This window comes from Electrophorus electricus, chromosome 2, assembly GCF_013358815.1.
Source record: "Electrophorus electricus isolate fEleEle1 chromosome 2, fEleEle1.pri, whole genome shotgun sequence".
NCBI lineage: Eukaryota > Metazoa > Chordata > Actinopteri > Gymnotiformes > Gymnotidae > Electrophorus > Electrophorus electricus.
The window spans coordinates 33680365-33701335 of NC_049536.1; the positions used below are offsets into that span (position 1 = coordinate 33680365).

The 20971-nt window shown below is 41.9% G+C and overlaps 1 protein-coding gene and 1 long non-coding RNA gene across 2 annotated transcripts; one reads left to right on the plus strand and one right to left on the minus strand.

The window, feature by feature from the left end:
- Positions 1 to 1854: 1854 nt before the first annotated feature.
- sp9 (sp9 transcription factor) lies at positions 1855 to 4283 on the minus strand. The gene is made up of 2 exons (XM_027029008.2): positions 4120 to 4283; positions 1855 to 3742 (listed from the first exon to the last, which is right to left on the minus strand). Exons 1-2 carry the CDS (start codon positions 4138 to 4140, stop codon positions 2444 to 2446), a joined length of 1320 nt encoding a protein of 439 aa, XP_026884809.2. The 5' UTR covers positions 4141 to 4283; the 3' UTR covers positions 1855 to 2443.
- A 171-nt stretch (positions 4284 to 4454) lies between these two features.
- LOC113589375 lies at positions 4455 to 17484 on the plus strand. Its single transcript, XR_003411967.2, has 3 exons — positions 4455 to 4548; positions 17038 to 17161; positions 17317 to 17484. It is a non-coding gene; the product is annotated as an uncharacterized LOC113589375 (long non-coding RNA).
- The last annotated feature ends 3487 nt before the right edge of the window (positions 17485 to 20971 follow it).

The following is a 20971-nucleotide window of genomic DNA, read 5'->3' on the forward strand; positions in this document are numbered from 1 at the left end:
CACATTTACTTTTCATAAATATTCGGGGCTTTACAATTAACCCAGAGATGGCGCTGGCGTATAAAAATAGTTCATTAAGCTCTACGCGAACGTGGTTCTACCGTCTAAATGCTGAAAGCATCGCTTGCATCTGCCTGCAAGTCATGAGTACGAAGACGAGCTGTATTTTAATACTGAGTGTTTTACACCTTGCCGTAGAAAAGTAAACGATTTTTCGAAGATACGGTGGACGGACGGACACGGGTTGACCCTGGAGTCGCGAGGACACCGGCGTCAACTCCTTGATCAGCGAGACGCCGCGCGCCTCTTTGATCCGTGCTTATTGTGGCCCACAAACAAAGCTGACTCCTGCCTCGCGCCCAGCAAGAGGGCATTCCAGGAAAAACGGGACAAAAGACCTGAGTGACAGCACGTACTGTCCGGCGCCCCGGGCCCCGAAAGATTTAAATGCACTTAATTCTTGTCCATGTAAGCTCCCGTTTGTAAATCTTAATAGAAGCATATAATTGTAAAGTGTGCTTATGAATGCCTTCACGCCCAAACAGCGGTCATTTCCGTAACTCACGCTTTGGAGTGTCTGCAGTAAAATCGCAATAGGCTATCCTACATTAACTTTTAAAAGCCTCAAAATCACACTTCACCAGGTAAAAGGCGTAGCCAACTCGGATCATTTATAATATATATTGTTAAAATATTGTTACTATTTATTAAATATAGTTTGTCACTCGGCATTAACTGTATCTCCATTCCAATTTTAGATTTTATTCAGTTGTTTCTCAATATTTTAAGTAGGCCTACAGCAAAATCTCCGCCAAAATTTTACCATGTCATTAAATGTTAATGGAACGATTTCTATTTGTGTATGTTATCCTGGATATTGCCGGTACGACCGGTCACCATCTTACAATAGGAAATGAAAATAATTTTCGTCTATTGCCTTCTGGTCAATTTAACTTCCTCCCCAGAAGGCGCTTTTCTGGATGAGACGTGCACCCCTAACGAGTTCCCAGGCTGGGCTTCGCGCCGCAGCCTAATTATTCCGCGGGGTTTTCTTTGAGATCGGACGCTGCACTGGATAAACACAAAGGAGTCAGCGAGCATCCTTGAACCCTTTCAGTACACGGCCACTGATATTCAAATAACAGTCACCGACCATTTGACTGCGCCGCAACAAGAGCATTTTAAATTCACAATTTGCATATGGCTTTTCCCATTTTTCTTTTCAAAAGTGGCACCCAAAAAGAAAAAAAAAAAAAAAAACTGTTCCCATAACACCGAATCAAGTGTAGGGCTTTAAAAGCTAAAAGCTGCTTTATGCCGTAGACCTCTCTTAGATGGACATTTTCCGTTTGACATGCAAATGTAAGCAGTTAATTTGAGCGATTAAAATAAATATTCCGGGCCCTTTGTCAGTGAACCCCCCTCGGAAAAGCTCTGCTAAAGAGCGGATGAACAAATGATGTCTCGGAGATTAATTAGATATTTGATAAGACACGAATCCCTAATCACGAATACAAGACACATGGGGCTGCGATGTGCTCCAAGTCACAATTAACACTATTTAACAAGATTTTCATTTGGGCATAAAATGCCTGTTCCGGGGCCTTAACTATTGATTTATCCCACTGGGAAACTGTGGGTCAATTTGCGTTTGTCCATATACGAACTCCGTTATTGATTTATAGTTTTCACAAATGTACACATTATTTCTTCTTCTCAGTGTGACATACCAAGCATTTTGAAAAGCGATTGCTCTCACTTGAGCCTAAATAAATTCACTTTCAATTAAAATAAACTTCTTACGCACGCCCATCAAACAACAACAAAATTATTTAGATTTTAAATCCCTTTAATTACAAAATGAAAGCCTTATACGCGAGACTTTATACAATTAAACATTTATATATTTTTTATCAAGGTAAAGAAAGGAGTAACTGAATTTTAAATAGCTGTGTTACATACATACTGACATCCACAAAGTGCGTCGAAAGTAAAGAAAACTCCCTGAATTTCAGGATCCACCACAAAACAGTCATAATGAACATTTACAGGAAAAATATCATGTTATTTGTCGATATATGTACACAGTTCATCTCGCAAATCCCAGCCCTGTTCAGTTGGATTCACTTCCTTACGCACCGATGCAAACCAAATAATACCTTTTATAACACGTTGCCTACATTTAATTGATCGTTGTGAACCGTTTTGATACAGTATAGAAATCACCTTTTAGGTTGCAATAATCATATCCCAATTAACGAGTTTCATTTCAAAACGTCCGTTTTCATGTTTCAAAAATGCTTAAACCGTTACCAAAACAGTTCGTCAAACTCCTGACCCGTTTTTTTTTTTCTCCTTTTGTTATGACCTACCAGTTTTGGAGAGAAATTGTTTTTGTATGAATAGCTTTTATGTCATTCGCAGATTTGTGGGTTCAGACCCCTCAGGACTCATGATGAGGAGACTGCTCTTTGACCGAGACCCTTGGGTTTACACCTTCTAAAATGAGTTCCGGGGACTCGGACCTAGGGGTCTCCAAGTTACTGGTGTCGGTGTCGCTGTCGCTTCCCTTTTTGCCGCCACCTCCGGCGGTGTGCGTTTTAATGTGCTTGCTCAAATGGTCGCTTCTCATGAAACGCTTGTTGCATACCGGGCAAGCAAACCTTTTCTCTCCCGTGTGCGTGCGAAGGTGCCTTTGGAGCTCATCGGATCTGGTGAATCTTTTACCACAAAAAAGCCAATTGCACACAAAGGGCCTCTCACCAGTGTGCCACCTGAGGTGCGCTTTGAGGTGAGACGTTTTGCCATAGACTTTGCCGCAGCCCGGAATGTGGCAACTATGAAGTCCTTTTCTCCGCAGGCTGGCTCCGGCGGGACCTAGCCGCTCTGCCTCTTGACAGTTCGGACAGTCACATGTCGCTCTGCCGGAGTATCTCCTGGAGGACCTGGACGAACTCCCTATCCCTGAACTGGCGCCAGATATCATGGCGTTGGCGGCGGAAGTGTCCGTATATGTGGGGATCACAGATTTGAATCCCTCCTGCGTCAACAGGTGCTGGCTCGTTGACAGGAGATGGGACGCCGTTGGGCTGATTCCAGTGGAACTGAAAGCGGAGTGAGTGAGAGTGGAGAAGTCGGGGTTGTAGCCACTGAGCTGGGAGTGTATGGCTTGTGGAGTTCCCGAGTGCAACGACGTCTGCAGTGTGCCAGCAGGATTTTGGACCTCGAGCCACGAACCGGGGTTTGTGTGAACGTCCCACCACGAGGACGCACCGTTGGCCACCTCTCCCGAGATGGTGGAATGAAAACCGGACTTGTACCATGACTCATACGGGTGTGCCATCCCCACTCGAGGGTACAGAGTCTCTGCCGACGTGTGAACTTTGGAAATGAAGGCTGACTGTCCGGATTCTTGAGATGTAACGCTCGCCGAGTTGGAAAACAAGCTACTGTACTCGGTAGAGAAAGCAGAAGAGGTTGGGGAAGTGGAGGCCAAGCAAAACGCGCTGTTACCCGTGCCTGTTGTCGTCGTAAGTCCGGAGGTACTTCGGCTTGTCGCTACAGTGAATCCTGGTAAACTCGATCCTAAGTTACAACTCGATGACGATCTTTTCCACGGATGAAATCCACCTTTGGAAAACGCACTGGAATCGGGTAAAGTGGTAAGAGGACTCGTGTTGCCAATTTTGTTACATGTCGCAGCCAGCATAGCTAAAGGGGTAGTTCCAAACCGTGGCTCTTCCTGCCAAGAAAACAAAGTTGTTTTTTAGCAATATAACGATATTTGACGGTTTAAAATGAAAACCTAACTATTTTGATTCGTAATTCTTAACAATTTTAAGGTGAGGAAGTATTGTGCTTTACACAGACACCTGTAGAACTACCTAAACGAGTGATTCAGCGTTCATGAAATCTCACAGGATCGACGTCTTCTTAAAACTTGTCCTATCTAAAATTACACGAATCATAGTAAATCAGGGAAAAGTACCTTGCGACTTTCTAATATACTTTTTAAATCAAAGCATCGTGAGGTTACAAGGAACATAGCGTGATAAAGATGCAAGAAAGAAGAACAAAATTCACAATCAACCTTAATGAAAATAAACGCTTTGTACTTACCCCGAGTATAGACGTAGCCATAGCCAAGGCCTTCTCTGCGTTGGATTTTTCACGACAACAATGATGTTATGTTCCAGTTTGACTTGGACACGGTGCGCGACTGAAGTCTCACTGGCCCCTTGGCTGAGGCTCCACACTCTACCTAGTTGTAGAGAGCGCGTTCTTTGAAGTACAGCTGGATGGGACGCGCAGCCAATCTGCGCAGCGGATACTTAGCGAGGAGCCGAGCTCAGCCAATAAGAGATGCGTCCCTGACACAAATACTAAAGTAGCGTGTCAATCAATAACCGGGGTACTGAGCCCACTGCCAGGCATCAAGCGATCTGCTGTTTTAAACGTTTTTATATATATGGCCATCAAGACGTAGTATCTCCACACACAATAGAGTTCAGCTCATATTGGTATTTAATAAGCCTGGCATCCACAATGGTAAGCAACTGATATTTGTCTTGTGCATGATGTCTTGAAATGTTTAACGCCGTTTCTGTCATTCGACTGCGACAGGCTACATCTTAAACAATGGAAAAATATTTACACGTGAGACATTTGTATTTTAAATTATTAATAATATAACATATTACTAATGATACGACATTTAAAGCAGTATTACTTTATTATTATTAATACTCTAGTGTTACTTTAGTATTTTTATATAGTTGTGTTAATTGTAGATAAACTGTTATAATGCTATCGTGACTAGACGCAATTGAACGACTTTCTGTGTTTGGATAACAAGAAATTATAAGTACCGTGGCAATCTATTTCCAAACTTTTAAAAATCGAACTTTTAAAATATTTGACAGTCAACACAAGACATGTCAAGATAAGGAAATCAGAGGGGAATCACTAATCTCACAACAGGTGTGAGAAATTGTGGAACGTGTGTGTGTGTGTGTGTGTGTGTGTGTGTGTGTGTGTGTGTGCGTGTGTGTGTGTGTGTGCGCGCGTGCGTGCGTGTGTGTGCGTGTGTGTTGGGGGGAGGTGTTGGCTAATGCGCGCGTGCGCTCAACTTAGCGCTCCTTTTAAATGCCTTCAGAAAGGCAGCACGTGCATGACCTATGAGACGTGAAGATAAATCCGTCAGGAAAAAAAATCGCCACTTAACGGTTTGTCCAATTTTTGGCGTCGAAAATGTTAAGATCAATTAAACGGAAAGAACTCGGTAAGACCTTGGTAGGATAACAAAATAAACAAAAAAACATTATAGCTCATATCTCAAGACGCTTTTCTTATTGTTTTAAAATATAGATAAATTATTTCATGTCCATTTTCACCTCTCAGTCTTTGCTGTTTTTTTTTTTGTCGTGAGGTTTTCTTTGATTTTTTTCTTCATGTGAAGATCAATGCATTATACCAGTGTGTTCTTCTGCTTGTTAAAACATTTAAGGGTAATGGCATAATTTAACAATGGCCTGCTTTGGACTGAATCATCATCCCTTTAAAAGTTAAAGCAATTTTCTTGAAAATGGCCTCGCCAAAAGCTGTGCATTACAGTATTCAAAATTGCCAAATAATGCTCCATTATAGAGGCTGAACGGTGCCAGCCAGCCCGGCCGCAATTTGCTCAAAAGCGCTTCGCTTTAAATCCCTCCTATGGAGAGCGGAATCTAAAACAATTTATTCAAATCCACATGATGGAGCCTAGAAAATAGCTTCATTTCTGCAATCACTGTAAATTGACAGGGAAACAATTAACACTATTAAATATCTGTTAAGTATAAACACATTTGACTGAGAGGACTCCACGTCTCATGTACATGTGTAACTTTTGATTTGTCCCCATTAAAGTGGCCCGTTTTTTGTTTTTTGTTTTAATTTTCTGATGCGCTGTAATGAATTGTGGTGCCAGATCCGACACATTTTTTGAACGAACATACTAAGAATTTGTGCCTTTTAGGACATTGATTGATCCATTAGATGAAGTCTGTGAGGTTCTGAACATTCACCTTATTTTTTCATGAATTCTTTTTATGTGATAAGATCTTATCACATAAAATTAGGTCACACTCATCGCTGTGTAATTTTAATGTGAGATTCTTCTGCGTATATTTAGAACATGTGTAAAGTTGGAGACAGTATTGGTCAAAAGCGAAGATCTAAGGGCATAGCAAAACCTCGCGTGATTCTCATAATATATCGCAGTTATTTCATTTGATGGTTTAGATCATATTATAAAATATTGCCTGTATGATGGACTGTTGTGCTTAACGCATAGGCTAACACATTTTTACACCTCCCAATTCGTGCGACTAAATACTTTAATATTTCTTAGTAAAAAAAACAAAAAAAAAAACCAAAAAACTATTTTGGTCCCTGATTTAAAACTCAAAGCAGTCAGCCTGGCCAGGCTACCTGGCGTGCAGTTTTCTGTGGCAATTAGAAGCCTATTACAAGTCATTACACTGATCAATGTACCTTAAACAATGCGAGTGATTTATTTGGAAAGAACAAAACACTCTGTATCTATTGTCGTGAGTGCGAGTGACGGAATACATCCATCATGGCTATAAGTAACTAAAGATAAATGATTAAACTAAACCTATTCGTTAGTGGCCTCTTACAAAAGGTCCGGGTCTTGCTCTAAATCTAGATAATTTTAGCTTCGTTCTCTGCATGTCTAAAGAGCAGCGTGTGGGTTTTTACCGCGGAGATTTTTTTGTCGGCTGCCGCTGGGATTAATTTGTTCCCACCCTTAAGAGGAAAAACGTATTTGTTGATAATTAACTAATCTATCTTAACTTAAATCCTTGTTATTCATAGGTCCTTTGCTGCACGACCTCAAATCAGCCCGCTTCCTCTTCCTAGCACATCAAACGAAAGACAGTGAAAAAACACACAACAAACGTCATTTTAGACTATTACTCATCAGTCTGCATTGAACGTTTAAAATGCGTGACGTGTCTGATTTAAAAGACGCTGTTATTGGAAGTATGAAGGAAAGGGCAGGCTGGCTCCCGCTCGTTTCGGGTCCGCTGGGAGCTCCGCAGGTTTTGGCACTCTCGGTGCAGCGCTAATGAAACGCTTGACTGGGATGATGGGGCATTCGTCATCTCTGTGCACGACATCACAAATCTCGAGATGTGGGAAATCTTTAGTGTTTACAAACAACCGACTAATAAATTGTCGTATCACCCCTTCGGTAATATGCTGACAAGGGAATAAATTGAAGTCACTCGGGCTACTTCGCGTTTGGTTTGCCTTTCCTGATTGAGTGTGTTGAGCTTATCATTTTTATTTATTTTTTATTATTTGGTCACAGAAAAAGATGCGGGGCTCTAATACAAAGTAATATAAAGTAACCGTTTAAGGACATGGAAAGTTCAGATAAAATTGCTTCAGAATTTTTAATTTCCGTATTTTTATTTTAAGTATTAAATTATTGTATGCATCATTTGATATTCATTTTAGGAGAAATAGCACTAACTAGCGAGCCCTAAAGAAAGCTGTGCTTTGTTTCGGTGAAGCCAGTTATTGAGACTTACGGTGGCCATATGCTCAGTGCTAAGGGCATTCGTATTTACACGTGTTATATATATCCTACTTTTGAATATATTTTTGACGTTTACCACCTGTACATCAAACCCCATTTATACAGGCACGGTAAAGTTTGAAGGGCGCTATATCTCCGTCTAGATGACTCATCCAGTCCAGTGAGATCTCTGTCTCTGAAGGTGCTGCAGCTCAGCTGCTGAAATGGATATGCTTCCACGTCATCGTGCTCGTGCTGTGCCACTGCTTTGGGATCCTTCCCGTTCAACATTCCTTAGCTTCCCGTTCAGCGCCTACATCTAATATAATGCCATAATAGCAGAACGTTGCATATATCTTTAATTTAGCGGACTAGATTATCAACGATGACCTGTTTTCAGTGAATGGCATGTGGGTCAGTGTTTTTTTGTATTGTTTTTGTATTGTTAAAGTATGCGAAGAAAAATGGCTCTTATTTTCTCCCGTGTTCAACGCATGTTTTACAATGAAACCAGATCGAAACTATATGCTAATTAATGCATGAACGATAATTTATCATTTGCATAAGTGTTTATTAAAAGCCTAGCGTTTCAGATGACCGTAAATTCCGTGAGTTCATTCTAATCTGAATCTGCAAACCCTGCGAATATTTTAGCATTTCTCCTCTGTGTTGTAAAAAAAATAATAATGCAGGACCCATTAAAATATCGCGATGTTTAGGACCATCGGTAATTGTAGTGCGGCGATGAATTTGCAACCGAAACAGAAATGTGGAGGAGGAGGCTATCCAGTGAGGATTTCACAAACACGCTTGCTATTAGTCTATAATACATTTTTCATTGTACTTGCCCCCGTGAGATATATTATCACATGCATGTTTAAAATGCTTAACAGATATGCTTTATTCTTTCAAACAACAACAACAACAACAACAACAACAAAAACATTGTCAAGCTAATTAGATGTCTCAAACTAGGGTCAATGATGATGAGTGGTGTATGTAGTTCAGATAAACCACCATCAACAGGTGTCTAGTGGTCAAAACATTCCAAAAGCACATGGTTTAGGACTACAATCACGTTTGCTCTACGAGAAGCTGCACTGGCCTGTAATGTTTGCTCGAGGACGAAAGGTGGGGTTCGGTGGTCTCAGTGGTGACTGTCCACTTGTAGTAATCTCTATTTATCCAGTACAATCAGCACTACCCAACAGGGCTTTAATCCAGAGGCTCTGAGGTCAGAGCAGGCCCTACCGTGTTCCTGAACGGACCGGCCTGTCCGTACATAGCAAGGCAGATATATTTACCTAATTATGTAAAATGTAATAATGACTATAAATAAACAGTTATTTTCACGTTGTCTTGCACAGTGCATATTTTATAATCTTTACTGAACACCAAGCACATCAAGGGGCCTTTCCTCAACTGGATCCACCCTTGGATTATTTTGTGTAACCCTTTCTCTGCTAAAGGTGCATATTGCGCCTGATACATATTTCCATACATATTCAAATAGATACTACCCTTGACTGCTATTGATCATTTGTGTTTACGAGAAGATTTTATTAACTGACATTCTTCGGTAATTTTCACCCTCGAAACAGTTCAAAAAGGTATAACAAGCCTCAAATGATCCCATTTGTTTTTTGTTTGTGAAGTGCTTCTTTTAGTGTCTCGAAGGACATTCTAAAGCATCCTTGAAATATTTCTGACTAAGAGAAACAGTAATCCCTCAATAGCACAAGACCTCAACCTCCATCTCATCAATCTACACCAATTTTATCCCCGTTGATTTTTGAGTTTCAACCAACCAATCACGTAAATCCCAAGCAGCAGGTGAGGTAGAGATGGAAATCTGTCCCATTATCGCACTCGCGTTCGTGCCTTACAGAGTGAAGGACTCTCCAGCTCTTTCACCGAGCTCACCGCAGGGTTGTGTTCCCGCTCCCACCCCCTTCCTAAATCCACCACCATGCCAATTTGCCTCTGCATTTCCCAACCGCAATTGATCCATTACGGGATTAGCTCACCTTATTATTGTACGTGGCGATCTAACACAACCGTGTGAGGTGGTTTTTTTTTTTTTTTTTTTGTAAATAATTTGTTTTAGAGGATTAAAGATAAATAAGATACGAGGAAGACGGGCGGTGTAAAGACGCCGAGGAGGAGAGACGTCAGTGGCTGCGATGTGTGCGGAGGCCGTGGTGGGTTATGTCAGCTGGTGTGCTGTGTCTTCATTTTCAGGAAGTCGCTCTTTTCTCTGCCTGAACAGCGAGATTCATCTGAACGTTTCCCCTTCTGCACCACTGAACCCGATGAAAGCGCCGTTCACTCTCCACCAACGCTTCCACATCGCCTCCACCTCACCCCACCCCACCCCACCCCACCACACCACACCACACATGGACCTGTAAGGTATGGGGTCTGTCCGTCTGCCTGCAGATCTGAAGACGTGTTAGTTATTCCTCAGACCTCTGTTCGTTCATCTTTGACCTCTGTTCGTTCATTCTTTTTTCTTTTTGCATTCTTTCCTTGACATCAGAGAGAGAGAGAGAGAGAGAGAGAGAGAGAGAGAGAGAGAGAGGAATGTCAGTATGTGTTATGACTAATCTCTGGGGTATATAGATCTTCAATGGGACTAATCTTGCTCCTAATAATGACAAGCCTGACTTAACAAATGTGTATTGTCCAGAATATCTAGCCTTCATTAACCAAATTACTTAAACGATTTATTATATAATTTATTATTAATTATTCATTGAACTTCGTGGTCTCAGTGTTGTAGGGCACTGGCTGACATGTAAGCACAAAATGATGTAATACACACGTTAGTACATTTTTCCGCTTTACGTTTCGTGACTGTTGTCATTTTCTTGGCAGGCTCTGTAGGTTAAGAGTGACCTATAGGTTGTTCATGCTAAAGGGTGTGTGAGCTATGTCAGGGCTCTCAGTCACGCTACAGCTCTGGGTCTGGTGTCGAGTCACTGTCTGCCCTGTCTCGCTGTAGTACTCCGCCTGTTTTACCCCAGATCCCCTAGCTGACTGCACCATGAGCAACTTAGTGACACTGTTCGATTTGCTGTTTGCTACTGCCTCAGCGATGACTCAGTAAGATGTCTTACCGAGAAAAGGGGCTTTCAGTCCTCTCACCATCGGTGTGGTGTGTGTGGATTGTAAATGTGTAAAAGTGGATGCGATCCTCACCGCTTTTATTCCACCAAGCGTTCTAATGGCCAAATGATCTAATACCCAAAATAGTAACTGTACCTCTTTTGGACATCTGCAATAAAGTATTATTAATAAATGCTAATGTCTTTAGGCTCACAAAAGGGCTTCTGTAAAAATTCAAGTATCTCAAATAAAGCAAAAATATTTGCAAACACACAACTGCACAGAATTACAATTCGACTGAAAGTGATTATTAACAACGTGACCTGAAAAGATCAATGTCACTAAATGGCAGCTGGTCTAGTGTGAATATTGAAAACGAAACTGATTGTTTAGCGGACAATAAAGGTCTTTTAGAAAATAATATATGCCTCTCTTGATATGCCTCTAACTGCATTTCTTTATCTTCATTAAGAGACTCACATTTGCAGCAACTTGAAGACAAGCTGTTTGTTCATGCCTTATTATGGCGACTAACTATAAATTGTCGTTTGGCATCAGCGACACAGCCTGCGGGAAAGCGCGACGCTTATCACATGTCATCTCTGCATGGCAGCGCAGAAATTACTTGCGGCTCTCTCTCCACTCCCAGCTCCTTTGTGCTCTCGACATCGTCTTTGTCTTACACAATTAAGGTGTTACACGGTAGAATAATTTAAATTGCTGGCTCTAAAATGGAGACGCGGGTTCTTTTTAAAAATAGCCGAATTTGTTTACTGATTGTACGCAGCTATTGACTTTCCCATTATATGAGAAGAGCTCTGATTAGTAGTTGAGCGATGCTTAGACAGAAAGAGGTACAGCAGACAGGGTTACAATGCAGAGCATTTACCCTTATTGTTCTCAGGGCCTCTCTAGGCAGGATTACCGCTGGACACAGTAATGAGGGTGTCAGTGAAGGTCCATGGCCATTTTTTCAATAGTTGCCCAGTGGACCCCTTGTGATAGAAAGCCTCTGTGGCTCCTGAAGTCTCCTCAGACTTTGCAGACCTTGCAGGTGCTCTTCGTTCTACCTGCATGGGGTTTCCCTATGTCACGAGGTGATTGGAAGATCGTTTGTGGAACGGTTTCCAACGGCTGCAGGTAAACACAATTATGCTGGAAACATATTCTTCATTTAGGAAGGAATTGCTTTCTCAAAACCAACACACAGGCGGAAAACTGGAAAAGACAGGTTTGCCAAATTGTCGTCCAACCTGGAGAAACAAATAACGGCCTGGAAGTTCCTTATTTTCCAATTTGATTTGTGCCGTTCGGGATTAACAAAAAAACAATTATTGCTGGTTTGAGTTCCTCGGTATCACGATACCGTGAGGGATGTATATATTTAAATAAAACCAGCTCCATTCTTTCTGTCTGTTGTAAACACCATTTGTGAATAGTAGTGGGAAACCAACCCATAAAATAGATACTTTCCTTTTATGAATCTACAGCTCTCTGTCTTGACCCACCATTGTTTTTTTTTTTGGTTTTTTTTTTACAGCGAACTCCTTTGAGAATAAGTGGTTGCCTCACCACTTAACCATTAACGATTTCTGCCTTTGTTTTGTAATTACAAAAATGTTTTACCCAGTGTCAGATGGTACATGTTTCAACATCCAGGGCACTTCTTTTATAGTATCTGATTATATGGTAGTGGGAACACACTTTTTCTTGCGTCAGATGTTTGCCAAAACGCATAGAACAGGATACAAAGGACTGAGAGATGACTTCTAACTTCACGCCACTCTTGTGAATGCTGTGTTTATCAGTGCTTGACTTCATACCAGAATGGCTCACAAGAAGGTGATTTGGTTTTGCTTGTATATGAATCCAATGTCATGTGAACCATAAAAGTCTTCCCTACTGATTTTGAGCTCTGCTTTCGTTGCCAGTGTTCAGGATGCAGCCCATGCCGCTCCTAGAAAGTGTTTTTCGTAGCCTGTGTTATTTTCGCATTGCTCATGAGGATACAGATGAGTTCTTAACACACTCTTTTCCCTAAAAAATACAGTAGATTCAAGTTGCGTTGACAGGCAGTGTGTCTGTCTTGTAGTTCAGGTTGTTGTAGGTGGATGTACGTCAGACATCGGCAGTGTGATTGAAGCCAGACAGCGGTCATACTGGATCAGCAGGCCCACATACACAAGGAGGAAGAGAAGCCCTGGCTGCACTCTCTCATTCCTGCACGTGCCTTAAGCAGTGGCAGCTTGTTTTTTGGCTTTTTTTGCAACCATCTAATGACTTTGAAAAGTCAGCCTGAACGGTGGATTTCCTTTCAGCACGTGCATCCAAAAATGAGTAACTGAGAGGAGATGCTGAAAACTGATGCTCCAGCACACCTCAGGACTCCGAGAGCTTAGAGATGAGAAGGTTTTCTACATGAGCCCTCACGTTACCGTGTGTGACTAAACCAATGTGTGCGTATGAGTCAATCTGTCTAGTCTGAAAGGCAGAACGAAAGACAGACTTGTTTCGTAACACAAGCGATCTGTTTTGCTTATTTTTACTCTATTCTACTGTGAGAGGATTTTGGAGTTAAACCCCATTCTCACAGAGACGTTTTCCTCTGTGTTTTTTCTTGCAGCAGAGAGGAACGCAGGTCCGTGGGCCCAAGCGTAGAGCCACTCTGCTTTCCCAGCTGCCCTGGTCTGGTCCACATTTATGGCTCCTTTTCATCCTGACTTGTTATTCTTGCTCAGTATCTGCAGCAGCCAAAACACCACAGAATGGCACGTTTTCACACGCCCAGGATGGAGTGAGCCGCCACTGTGGTGCTTGGTTCCTCCAAACCCTCCTTTCTGCTAATCACTAGTGATACCGACACCTATTGGGAGAAAGATGCATGTGGACTAGTCTCTGTAGAACAGCTACAGACCCTCATCCCTGATAATAATGCAGAAATAATGTTGGACAATCAGGAAATCCTGCCGTGTTTACCCATAGCTGGGGTAGTGGTGGGAGAGGGTGCAAATAAAAACAAGATGCTACAAGGAGATGTCTTGCCGTGATTGGTTGGAGGCATAACCACAAAGTCTTGAATTACACTGGCTAGAACTCTACGCTGAGACTCGCTGCATTTCACATTTCAAATAGTTCACTCAGAATTTTTTTTACCCCTCTGTTGTGGCTATAGTAATGCAATGGTACATTTTTGTAACCCTGCCATGCTAACATTCTGTCACCATAGAGTTCTTTGCATAGCTTGTTACAGCACTGGGAATTGTATTTATTGTGGGAAGACTCTGTCAGTAGTGCGATTATTTATTTATTATATTTTTTGTCTTCCAGCTATGATTTAAAATGAAGGTTAACAAGCGCAGAGTCGCTCTGTGAAGTAAAGTGTTGTCAAGCTGTAATCCAGGCTTTCTCTTTAGCTTCACTGAGTGCTCGTCATCTTCACTACCTAAGTGAATTGTCACTCAGCTTCAAGCTGAAAAACTGCTCAGCACTTCGAGGCGCCAGGGTCAGGGCATGCGGTCACATCGGGATAAACTGACCGCTCAGGTAATGAAAGAAATCATCTTCATCATCATCATCATCATCAGGAAATACAGACATTCCATCAATGTTGGGACTTTTCTATAGTAGAATGAATATATGGGCTGAAAGTAAAACTAGAAAACGAGAAAGATGGACTGTTATTGTATGTGTTCTACACTACATATTGACATGGATATTACATTTAGTTTGAAACCAAGTGATGTTATTCAGGACTCCGGCTACGGCCTTGGACAGTGGGTTAGCTGTACAGCCGCATGAAAAAACTGCCCAATTTACAGTACACAATGACACATTTACACTCTCTGCAGTCATAATGAGAAACGTGATTGTAGTCACTGAGCAAATCTACTGTATTTTGAGATCCATTTTCAGACAGAAAAGGGGAGAGGAGGGGGTCTGAATCCAGTGCCGTGTGTTTGTGGTGTGTGTGTTGAGACGTTGTCAGCGTCTAAAATGAGCATTTTGATTCGCCTCCGATCGAGGAGCCTCTGTGTGTCTCCACTTGTCCTGGGTGATTAGACTAAAACGTTTTGCGCGTCTTGACTGGAGATCGCTGCAGCTCCACATAACGCTCCTTGATTGAAGGTCGAAATATTTTGAATTCTAATGGAGACTGGCTAGATGAATTGCTTGAAATAGACTGTAGAATTTCAGCACTTCCTCCCCCTCAGCCACCCACCTGCCTGCCTCCCTTCTCCTCTGTGGCCGCTGTGAAAAGAACGGTCGGGAATGGCTGCGCCTGATGATCATAGAATTACTGGACGGTGATTCTAAACCCCTCAAAGAGGAGTTGCTATGGAGATCTCGTTCCAAACTGTGAAATGATTCCTCCTCTGAAAGGCTGGGGAGAAGAGGGCCGTACACATCATTGTTCAGGTGGTGGTTGGTTAGGAAATTGCCGGTGCCTGAGCAATCAGTGCTACTGCTGTAGTTAAGGATCTAAATCGGTTTGTTCTCTGAATGATGTCGGGCAACAGTGATGTGCATATGATGGTTCCTTTCAATCAGGCTCCACTCAGACTCACCGGGCCAGGGAGAAATGACAGAAAGAGTGGGCTTCAATGAAAGAGGTTTTGTCTCTCAAACCTAATGAAATCTAGGCTGGCCTTGATCCATCTATTCTTTGACTGCATAAATCTTGGAGCCAGTTTGAAAGGTTTGCTATCAGCTGAAGCCTCTAAACGTATCAAAAAATCCCACTGTCCCGCCACTCCTCTATAATATTATGTTAATTAAGTATTTCAGAAAAATTGACCTTGGTTATCTCGGCGAACTGATTTGTGTTTTACATTTCATAGGGGTAGGTCTGCCAGCAGTGGATGAAACGCGCTGTATTTACGCCACAAATCTCACCTTGATGTTGTTGCATTACGTTATTAGCCTTATTCTAATTCATTAGGACTATTAGGGCCAAGTGATTTTCTCCAAATGTAACAAAGTACAAAAAAAATGCATGGGTTCATTTTTATAATGCCTGTCAAATGTCTGTAAAATTACAGCCCAAACACAGCCCATCCACTGCATATTTGTGTATTATCCGATTATTTTCCTGTTCTGAAGACAGAGGTGAACGGCTTCTTCTGACAGACTCGTAAAGTAGCTTTTATGACTGTGAATGCCAGAGCAATTGCAGCAGTGTATTTGTGTAGAGGCTCTTAAAAGCGAGCCCAGGAATGCAAGTGAGCCCGATGTTCTCTTCCCTCTTTACATGTGAATACTTGCAAAGGAAGTCGTCTGCCACCAAGCACAGTAATTTGAGTGAATGATGTCGATCACATGATCTGCTAGCCATCATCAACTGAAGACACAGCAGAAACATTATCTACATCAATCTTAAACATGTCATTTATGTTTTTTTACACATATTTTAGCATTCTGTTAAGCACTGCTTGCACAACATTTAAAAAATGAATGGGAAGTAAAATGTGATGGTTTCTCAGTGATCAGAATCAAGTAAAACTACTAAAAATTGCATTACACCAAAGATAACATTAATGTTACACGCCTAGACAAACGTGAACAACTAATTGCATTAAGATAAGAGATGTGACTTGTGCAACATAAACAAATTTTAGAATATTAATTAAAGCAATCATCTATAATTTGTTCTGATAGGCTCAACAGATCAGGCCTTACTGTGCATAATCTAACTTAGAATAACTTTTCAAAGGCGTTATATCTCTCAAGTTGTTTTAATTGCAACCATCTTCTATGTGACAGCACAGGAAAGGCTGTATACGAGACGCCGGGTTGTGTTTGTGAGAACGTGTTTGTGAGTGTGTGTGAGCGCTGGCTGCCTGTGCATGTGTACTTGCGCTCACTTGCCAACGCTGATGCAGAGCAGGTCTGTTCTCACTGAGAAGTCGTCCAGTCTGGAGGCTGATAAAGGCCTTTGTTGGGTCAGACAGTAAAGACACACCTGCTAATGGGCTGTCCAAACACACAGTAACTAAAACACAGCAGTAAACTGGTAAATGGCAGATAGACTTGATTTCTGAAGCCCCTCCCCCCTCTCTTTTACAGTCTTCCCGGTGGCTCGCTATGGCGCCGCAGTCTCGTAAGAGCAGTCTTCAGAGAGGCCTACTCAAAACCCTTGTTAAAGGGCTAATTGCCCCGCTTACACACCCCCCCCCCCCCCCCCCCCAGCTATCTCTGTGTATGTGTAGAAGGATCGAGGTCTTGATATATTTTTAGCTGATGCACAATAAAATGTATGATATGATAAAAGGGCATGACAGTTGTTTAGGCTTAATAAATGTGAACAGGCCTCACATACACATCTGTGCCTGTTCGTTTCCCAGCATGCCTAAGTGTCGGGTGGTGAGGGCCAAGGAACAGGATGTGCTGCTCTGACTGAGAGACCAAGCAGGGGACCAAGAGCACACACTCGAAGACCAGCACACTGGAAACAGTGAAACTTTGATTGTGTGTAATGAACAACAAATATAACTATATTTGAACAGACAATTCATGTACCAACATCTCCCACATTGCCTCCCCAGCCAAGTCCTTGTTCTCATGTTCGGTTTTTTTTTCTTCTCTCTCTCTCTCTCTCTCTCTCTCTCTCTCTCTCTCTACAGGCTGGAGAGACCAGTTTTAAAGAGTCCATGCTCCTCCCCTAATGAGACACACTTGTCCCTCATGAGGACAGGGAGGAGCACTATAATTGTGGGTGGCATGACAGCTCTGCCCCTCTGGCTGTCAAAACTATTTAAAATGTTGAATACTAATGTAATGTTATGCAAATAGTTGAAGGTTCTAGATGTTTCCTTCTTCTTTCCATCTCTGTTTGTATTTCTCAACACAAATAAAGGCTTGTGCACCTGCATTTGTGGTCTGTAGTCTTTACCTTATTTGTGGTCCGTAGTCCTTGTCTTATATGTGGTCTGTAGTCTTGAACTTATATGTGGTCTGTAGTCCTCGTCTTATATGTGGTCCGTAGTCTTTACCTTATATGTGGTCCGTAGTCTTTACCTTATATGTGATCTATAGTCCTTAACTTATGTCTAAGATGGAAGACTTTGTGAATCTTAAATAAATGCAGCTGATACATTTGATGCTAAGAGGACTGTTCCAGGGTCAGCAGGAAACGTCTCAACAACTATCCACTTGACCGTTTACATCTTGGCTCAACAGTTAAGCACCCTAAATACTGCGAAACTGGTATTGTCTGGGGAAGGGAGACCACCTGCTGTTCCCTCTGATGTACGACTGACTGTCTGTGCAAGATATAATCACACACCTGAGTTGTGTCAAGGATTTCTGCTGCTGTGTACCATTTTCTTAGACAGAATGCCTCTGCCTTCTACTTTGACTATGCTTGATATTTTTGAGATTTGGAAACATTTTAAGAGCAGGATGAAGAGACTTGTTCATTTGATTGGTTTGCCAGTCTCTCGAAATTTGCTCTGATAGTCTGTTGAGAGCCTGGACTTCAGGAGAGAATCATTTCAGCTAATGAAGGTCAGCTTTGTATTACGGCTTCTCTTCCCACACTGGTGCAGACGGCGGTACCTGTAATGAGTAGGTGGTCATCATTGCAACCTGTCATGGGCTGTGGGTAGAAGTTCAAACGTAACAGGCCTAACACAATGACTCCCTGTCTATTTGAACTAGCAACCTTCTTAGAACAAGAAATTACAAGGTTTTAGCAACCAGTGATCTTCAAGACTTCAAGATGATGGAAGACTTAGATTACTCCTAAAGAGAGGCATCAGTGACTTCAGGCCAATCTACTTCTGTACTAACATGAGTTACACCACCGATTTAGGGATGGAGTCTAAAAGAAATACTTATCATTTTAGTCAACTGGAACAGTTCCAGTAATTGATGACGTTGGCGGAGTGAGCAGTTCTGTATTGCTGAGCCTGATCTGATCTGAGCCATCCACATACCCATGATTCCCTGCCACCTGCCTTGTCAGTGTGATGTCACCAAAAACATCACAAATCCAAAAACATCACATCTTTGGAATATCAGTTATTGCAAGCAAGACAGACCTCACTGGATTTCATACAAGTAAAGTCCAAAAAAGAGGTACAAATTTGATAGCTAACAATCATCCCTAACCTTAACCATTTGTAGCATTTTGTACACATTTATGCAAATTCTTACAAATTTGCAGTTGTAAGATCACAGTGACCTTGTTCATGCTTGGAAGGCCCTTGCACCTGGAGGGGGTCCAGACAGTCATGTCTAACAACACTATTCAAGGTCTCTGCATCGAACTATCCAGAAACTTCTTTCTATTAAGGTAACCTTTCAGGAGGGCTGCGTGCACTTTTGCCTAGGAAATCAAGAAGGTAACGAGTCTCTTCTGACTAAATCATATCGCAAATATTCTTCAGCCATTTCCAACTCACTGGTTTATGCAGGCCAGGTTTTAAAAACACAAAAAGTGATGTTCTTTCCTGGGTTTTATGAAGTGTAGCTATTACCAGTTCATTAGGACCGTTATTCCGACCACTGCCTAAATTGCTCAGATTGTTTGGGATATCAACAAATACATCCAACATGGAAGAGCTGACAATCCAGTGCCAATAGACAAGGCTACCAGAAAAACGTACTTGTCGCTACGACTTTCCACCTGCGTGCATAATTCTCTAGCCACCAGCCATCCTGGGACTGTGCGGACACAACAGCTCTTGACATCACAGTACTGTGGATCTTCCCTCATCTCTTACATTCAGAAGATTATTCGACTGTACGTCCAGTCCAAAGTCCCATTGAAGTTACAAGCGAGGGCTATGGAATCCCCACACATGTAGTGGCCATGACGTCATCTCGTGATGAAAGCTCTTGTGAAATTTCCAGTGTAACTTCACAGTCCCGGGAGCTTTTGTTGAACTGCTGCCAGAGTATGTCTATGACCAAGGATCCCAGTTCATATCCCAGCTCTGGAAGGGCTTTGTGGAATTACTGGGGCTGTGTGTCACCATACTGCTTAGAATCTCTGTAGCTTCTCTGGAGAGACCACATCCTTCATTTACTATAACCTTTATTCTAGTAAGTTTGTCTCCTTTGTTGAGTATGCCTAGAACTCTTGGTCCTCCAGTCCTTTGGTTTGGCACCTCTCCAGGGTAGTTTTGAGTTCTAGCCTCCTCTCTTTCAGTGGTTCCTTTGGTAGAACAGGGTTCCAGTAGGCAACAAAATGGCTCTCCAGTCATGCCAACTATCTATCTCTGTCTCTGGATTCTCTGAACACTATCTGAGCATCAACAGGATTATCTATTTATATTTCCTACTTCTGCCTGTTCATTATAAAGTCTTCTCTAGCTTGTGCATAGCAACACCAAGCTATTATGTGTCTTCTAGTTCCAATGCAGTTGATTTAACTTCTTTATATTTTCTGATCTATCTGCATTTCTGGACAACATACATCTATGATCTTTGTTTGTGATAAACGCTATAAATAAGAAGTAATTATTTTGGCCAGGTTCCAAAAATTGTAACTTTTGTCGCAACTTAGATTTCTGTGTGAAATTTGTTTGAGGAAAACTATAAAAGAACACGAATCATATAGAGGACATCCTCCCAAAACACAGTGTGGCTTAAACGTGCAAAACTCCCTTTTAATTCATCTATGATCATCCAGGAGCGATTCACATTGCATTATTTTCACTTGAAGTTCAAGCATGAACAGGGCACACAATAGCACATTTTCATCCCAATCAGGGCTGAACTGGAAGCTGGCAAATTGGAGCAGCAAAACAATAATTCCCTTGATTAGCCCCTTTCTGTGTGCAGTAAGTGAACTGTTTATACTGTGGAGTACCTCGGAGAGACGAGAGCAACCAAAACAGGCTGATTAGGCATAGAGTAATTGGATAACTTCATTTCAGTAGGACCACCAAGAGACTGATGACAGCTCTTTCCAAAGAACACAGCTTTAGATGACACAAATGGGATATAGGGCAGTTTGACATGAAATGTACTAGTCTGGCTTTGATCTGTTTCGTTATTACTACTGAGGGTCTTTTAAGGTGTAATAACTGATCAAACAATTACACTTGAAAAAACATTAGCACTTGAAAGCTGCTTTCAAAATTGATTGTAGTAACATGCTATAATCTGTCATGGTAGCATCACAAAATGTGTGTATGTGTGTGCTTCTGTGTGTAGTCTTTGCGTTTATGTGTGTGCTTCTGTGTGTAATCCCATGTGAGGACTGGACATTGGACGTTGGTTACCTGGGACATGGCACACAGGACGGGATCTCCTGGGACTTCACCCACT

Coding starts and splice junctions, on each gene's coding strand:
- sp9 (XM_027029008.2), bottom strand. CDS start 4,140: ATGGCTACGTCTATACTCGGG. Junction 3,743..4,119: donor TGGCTACGTCTATACTCGGG/GTAAGTACAAAG, acceptor TTTTCTTGGCAG/GAAGAGCCACGGTTTGGAAC.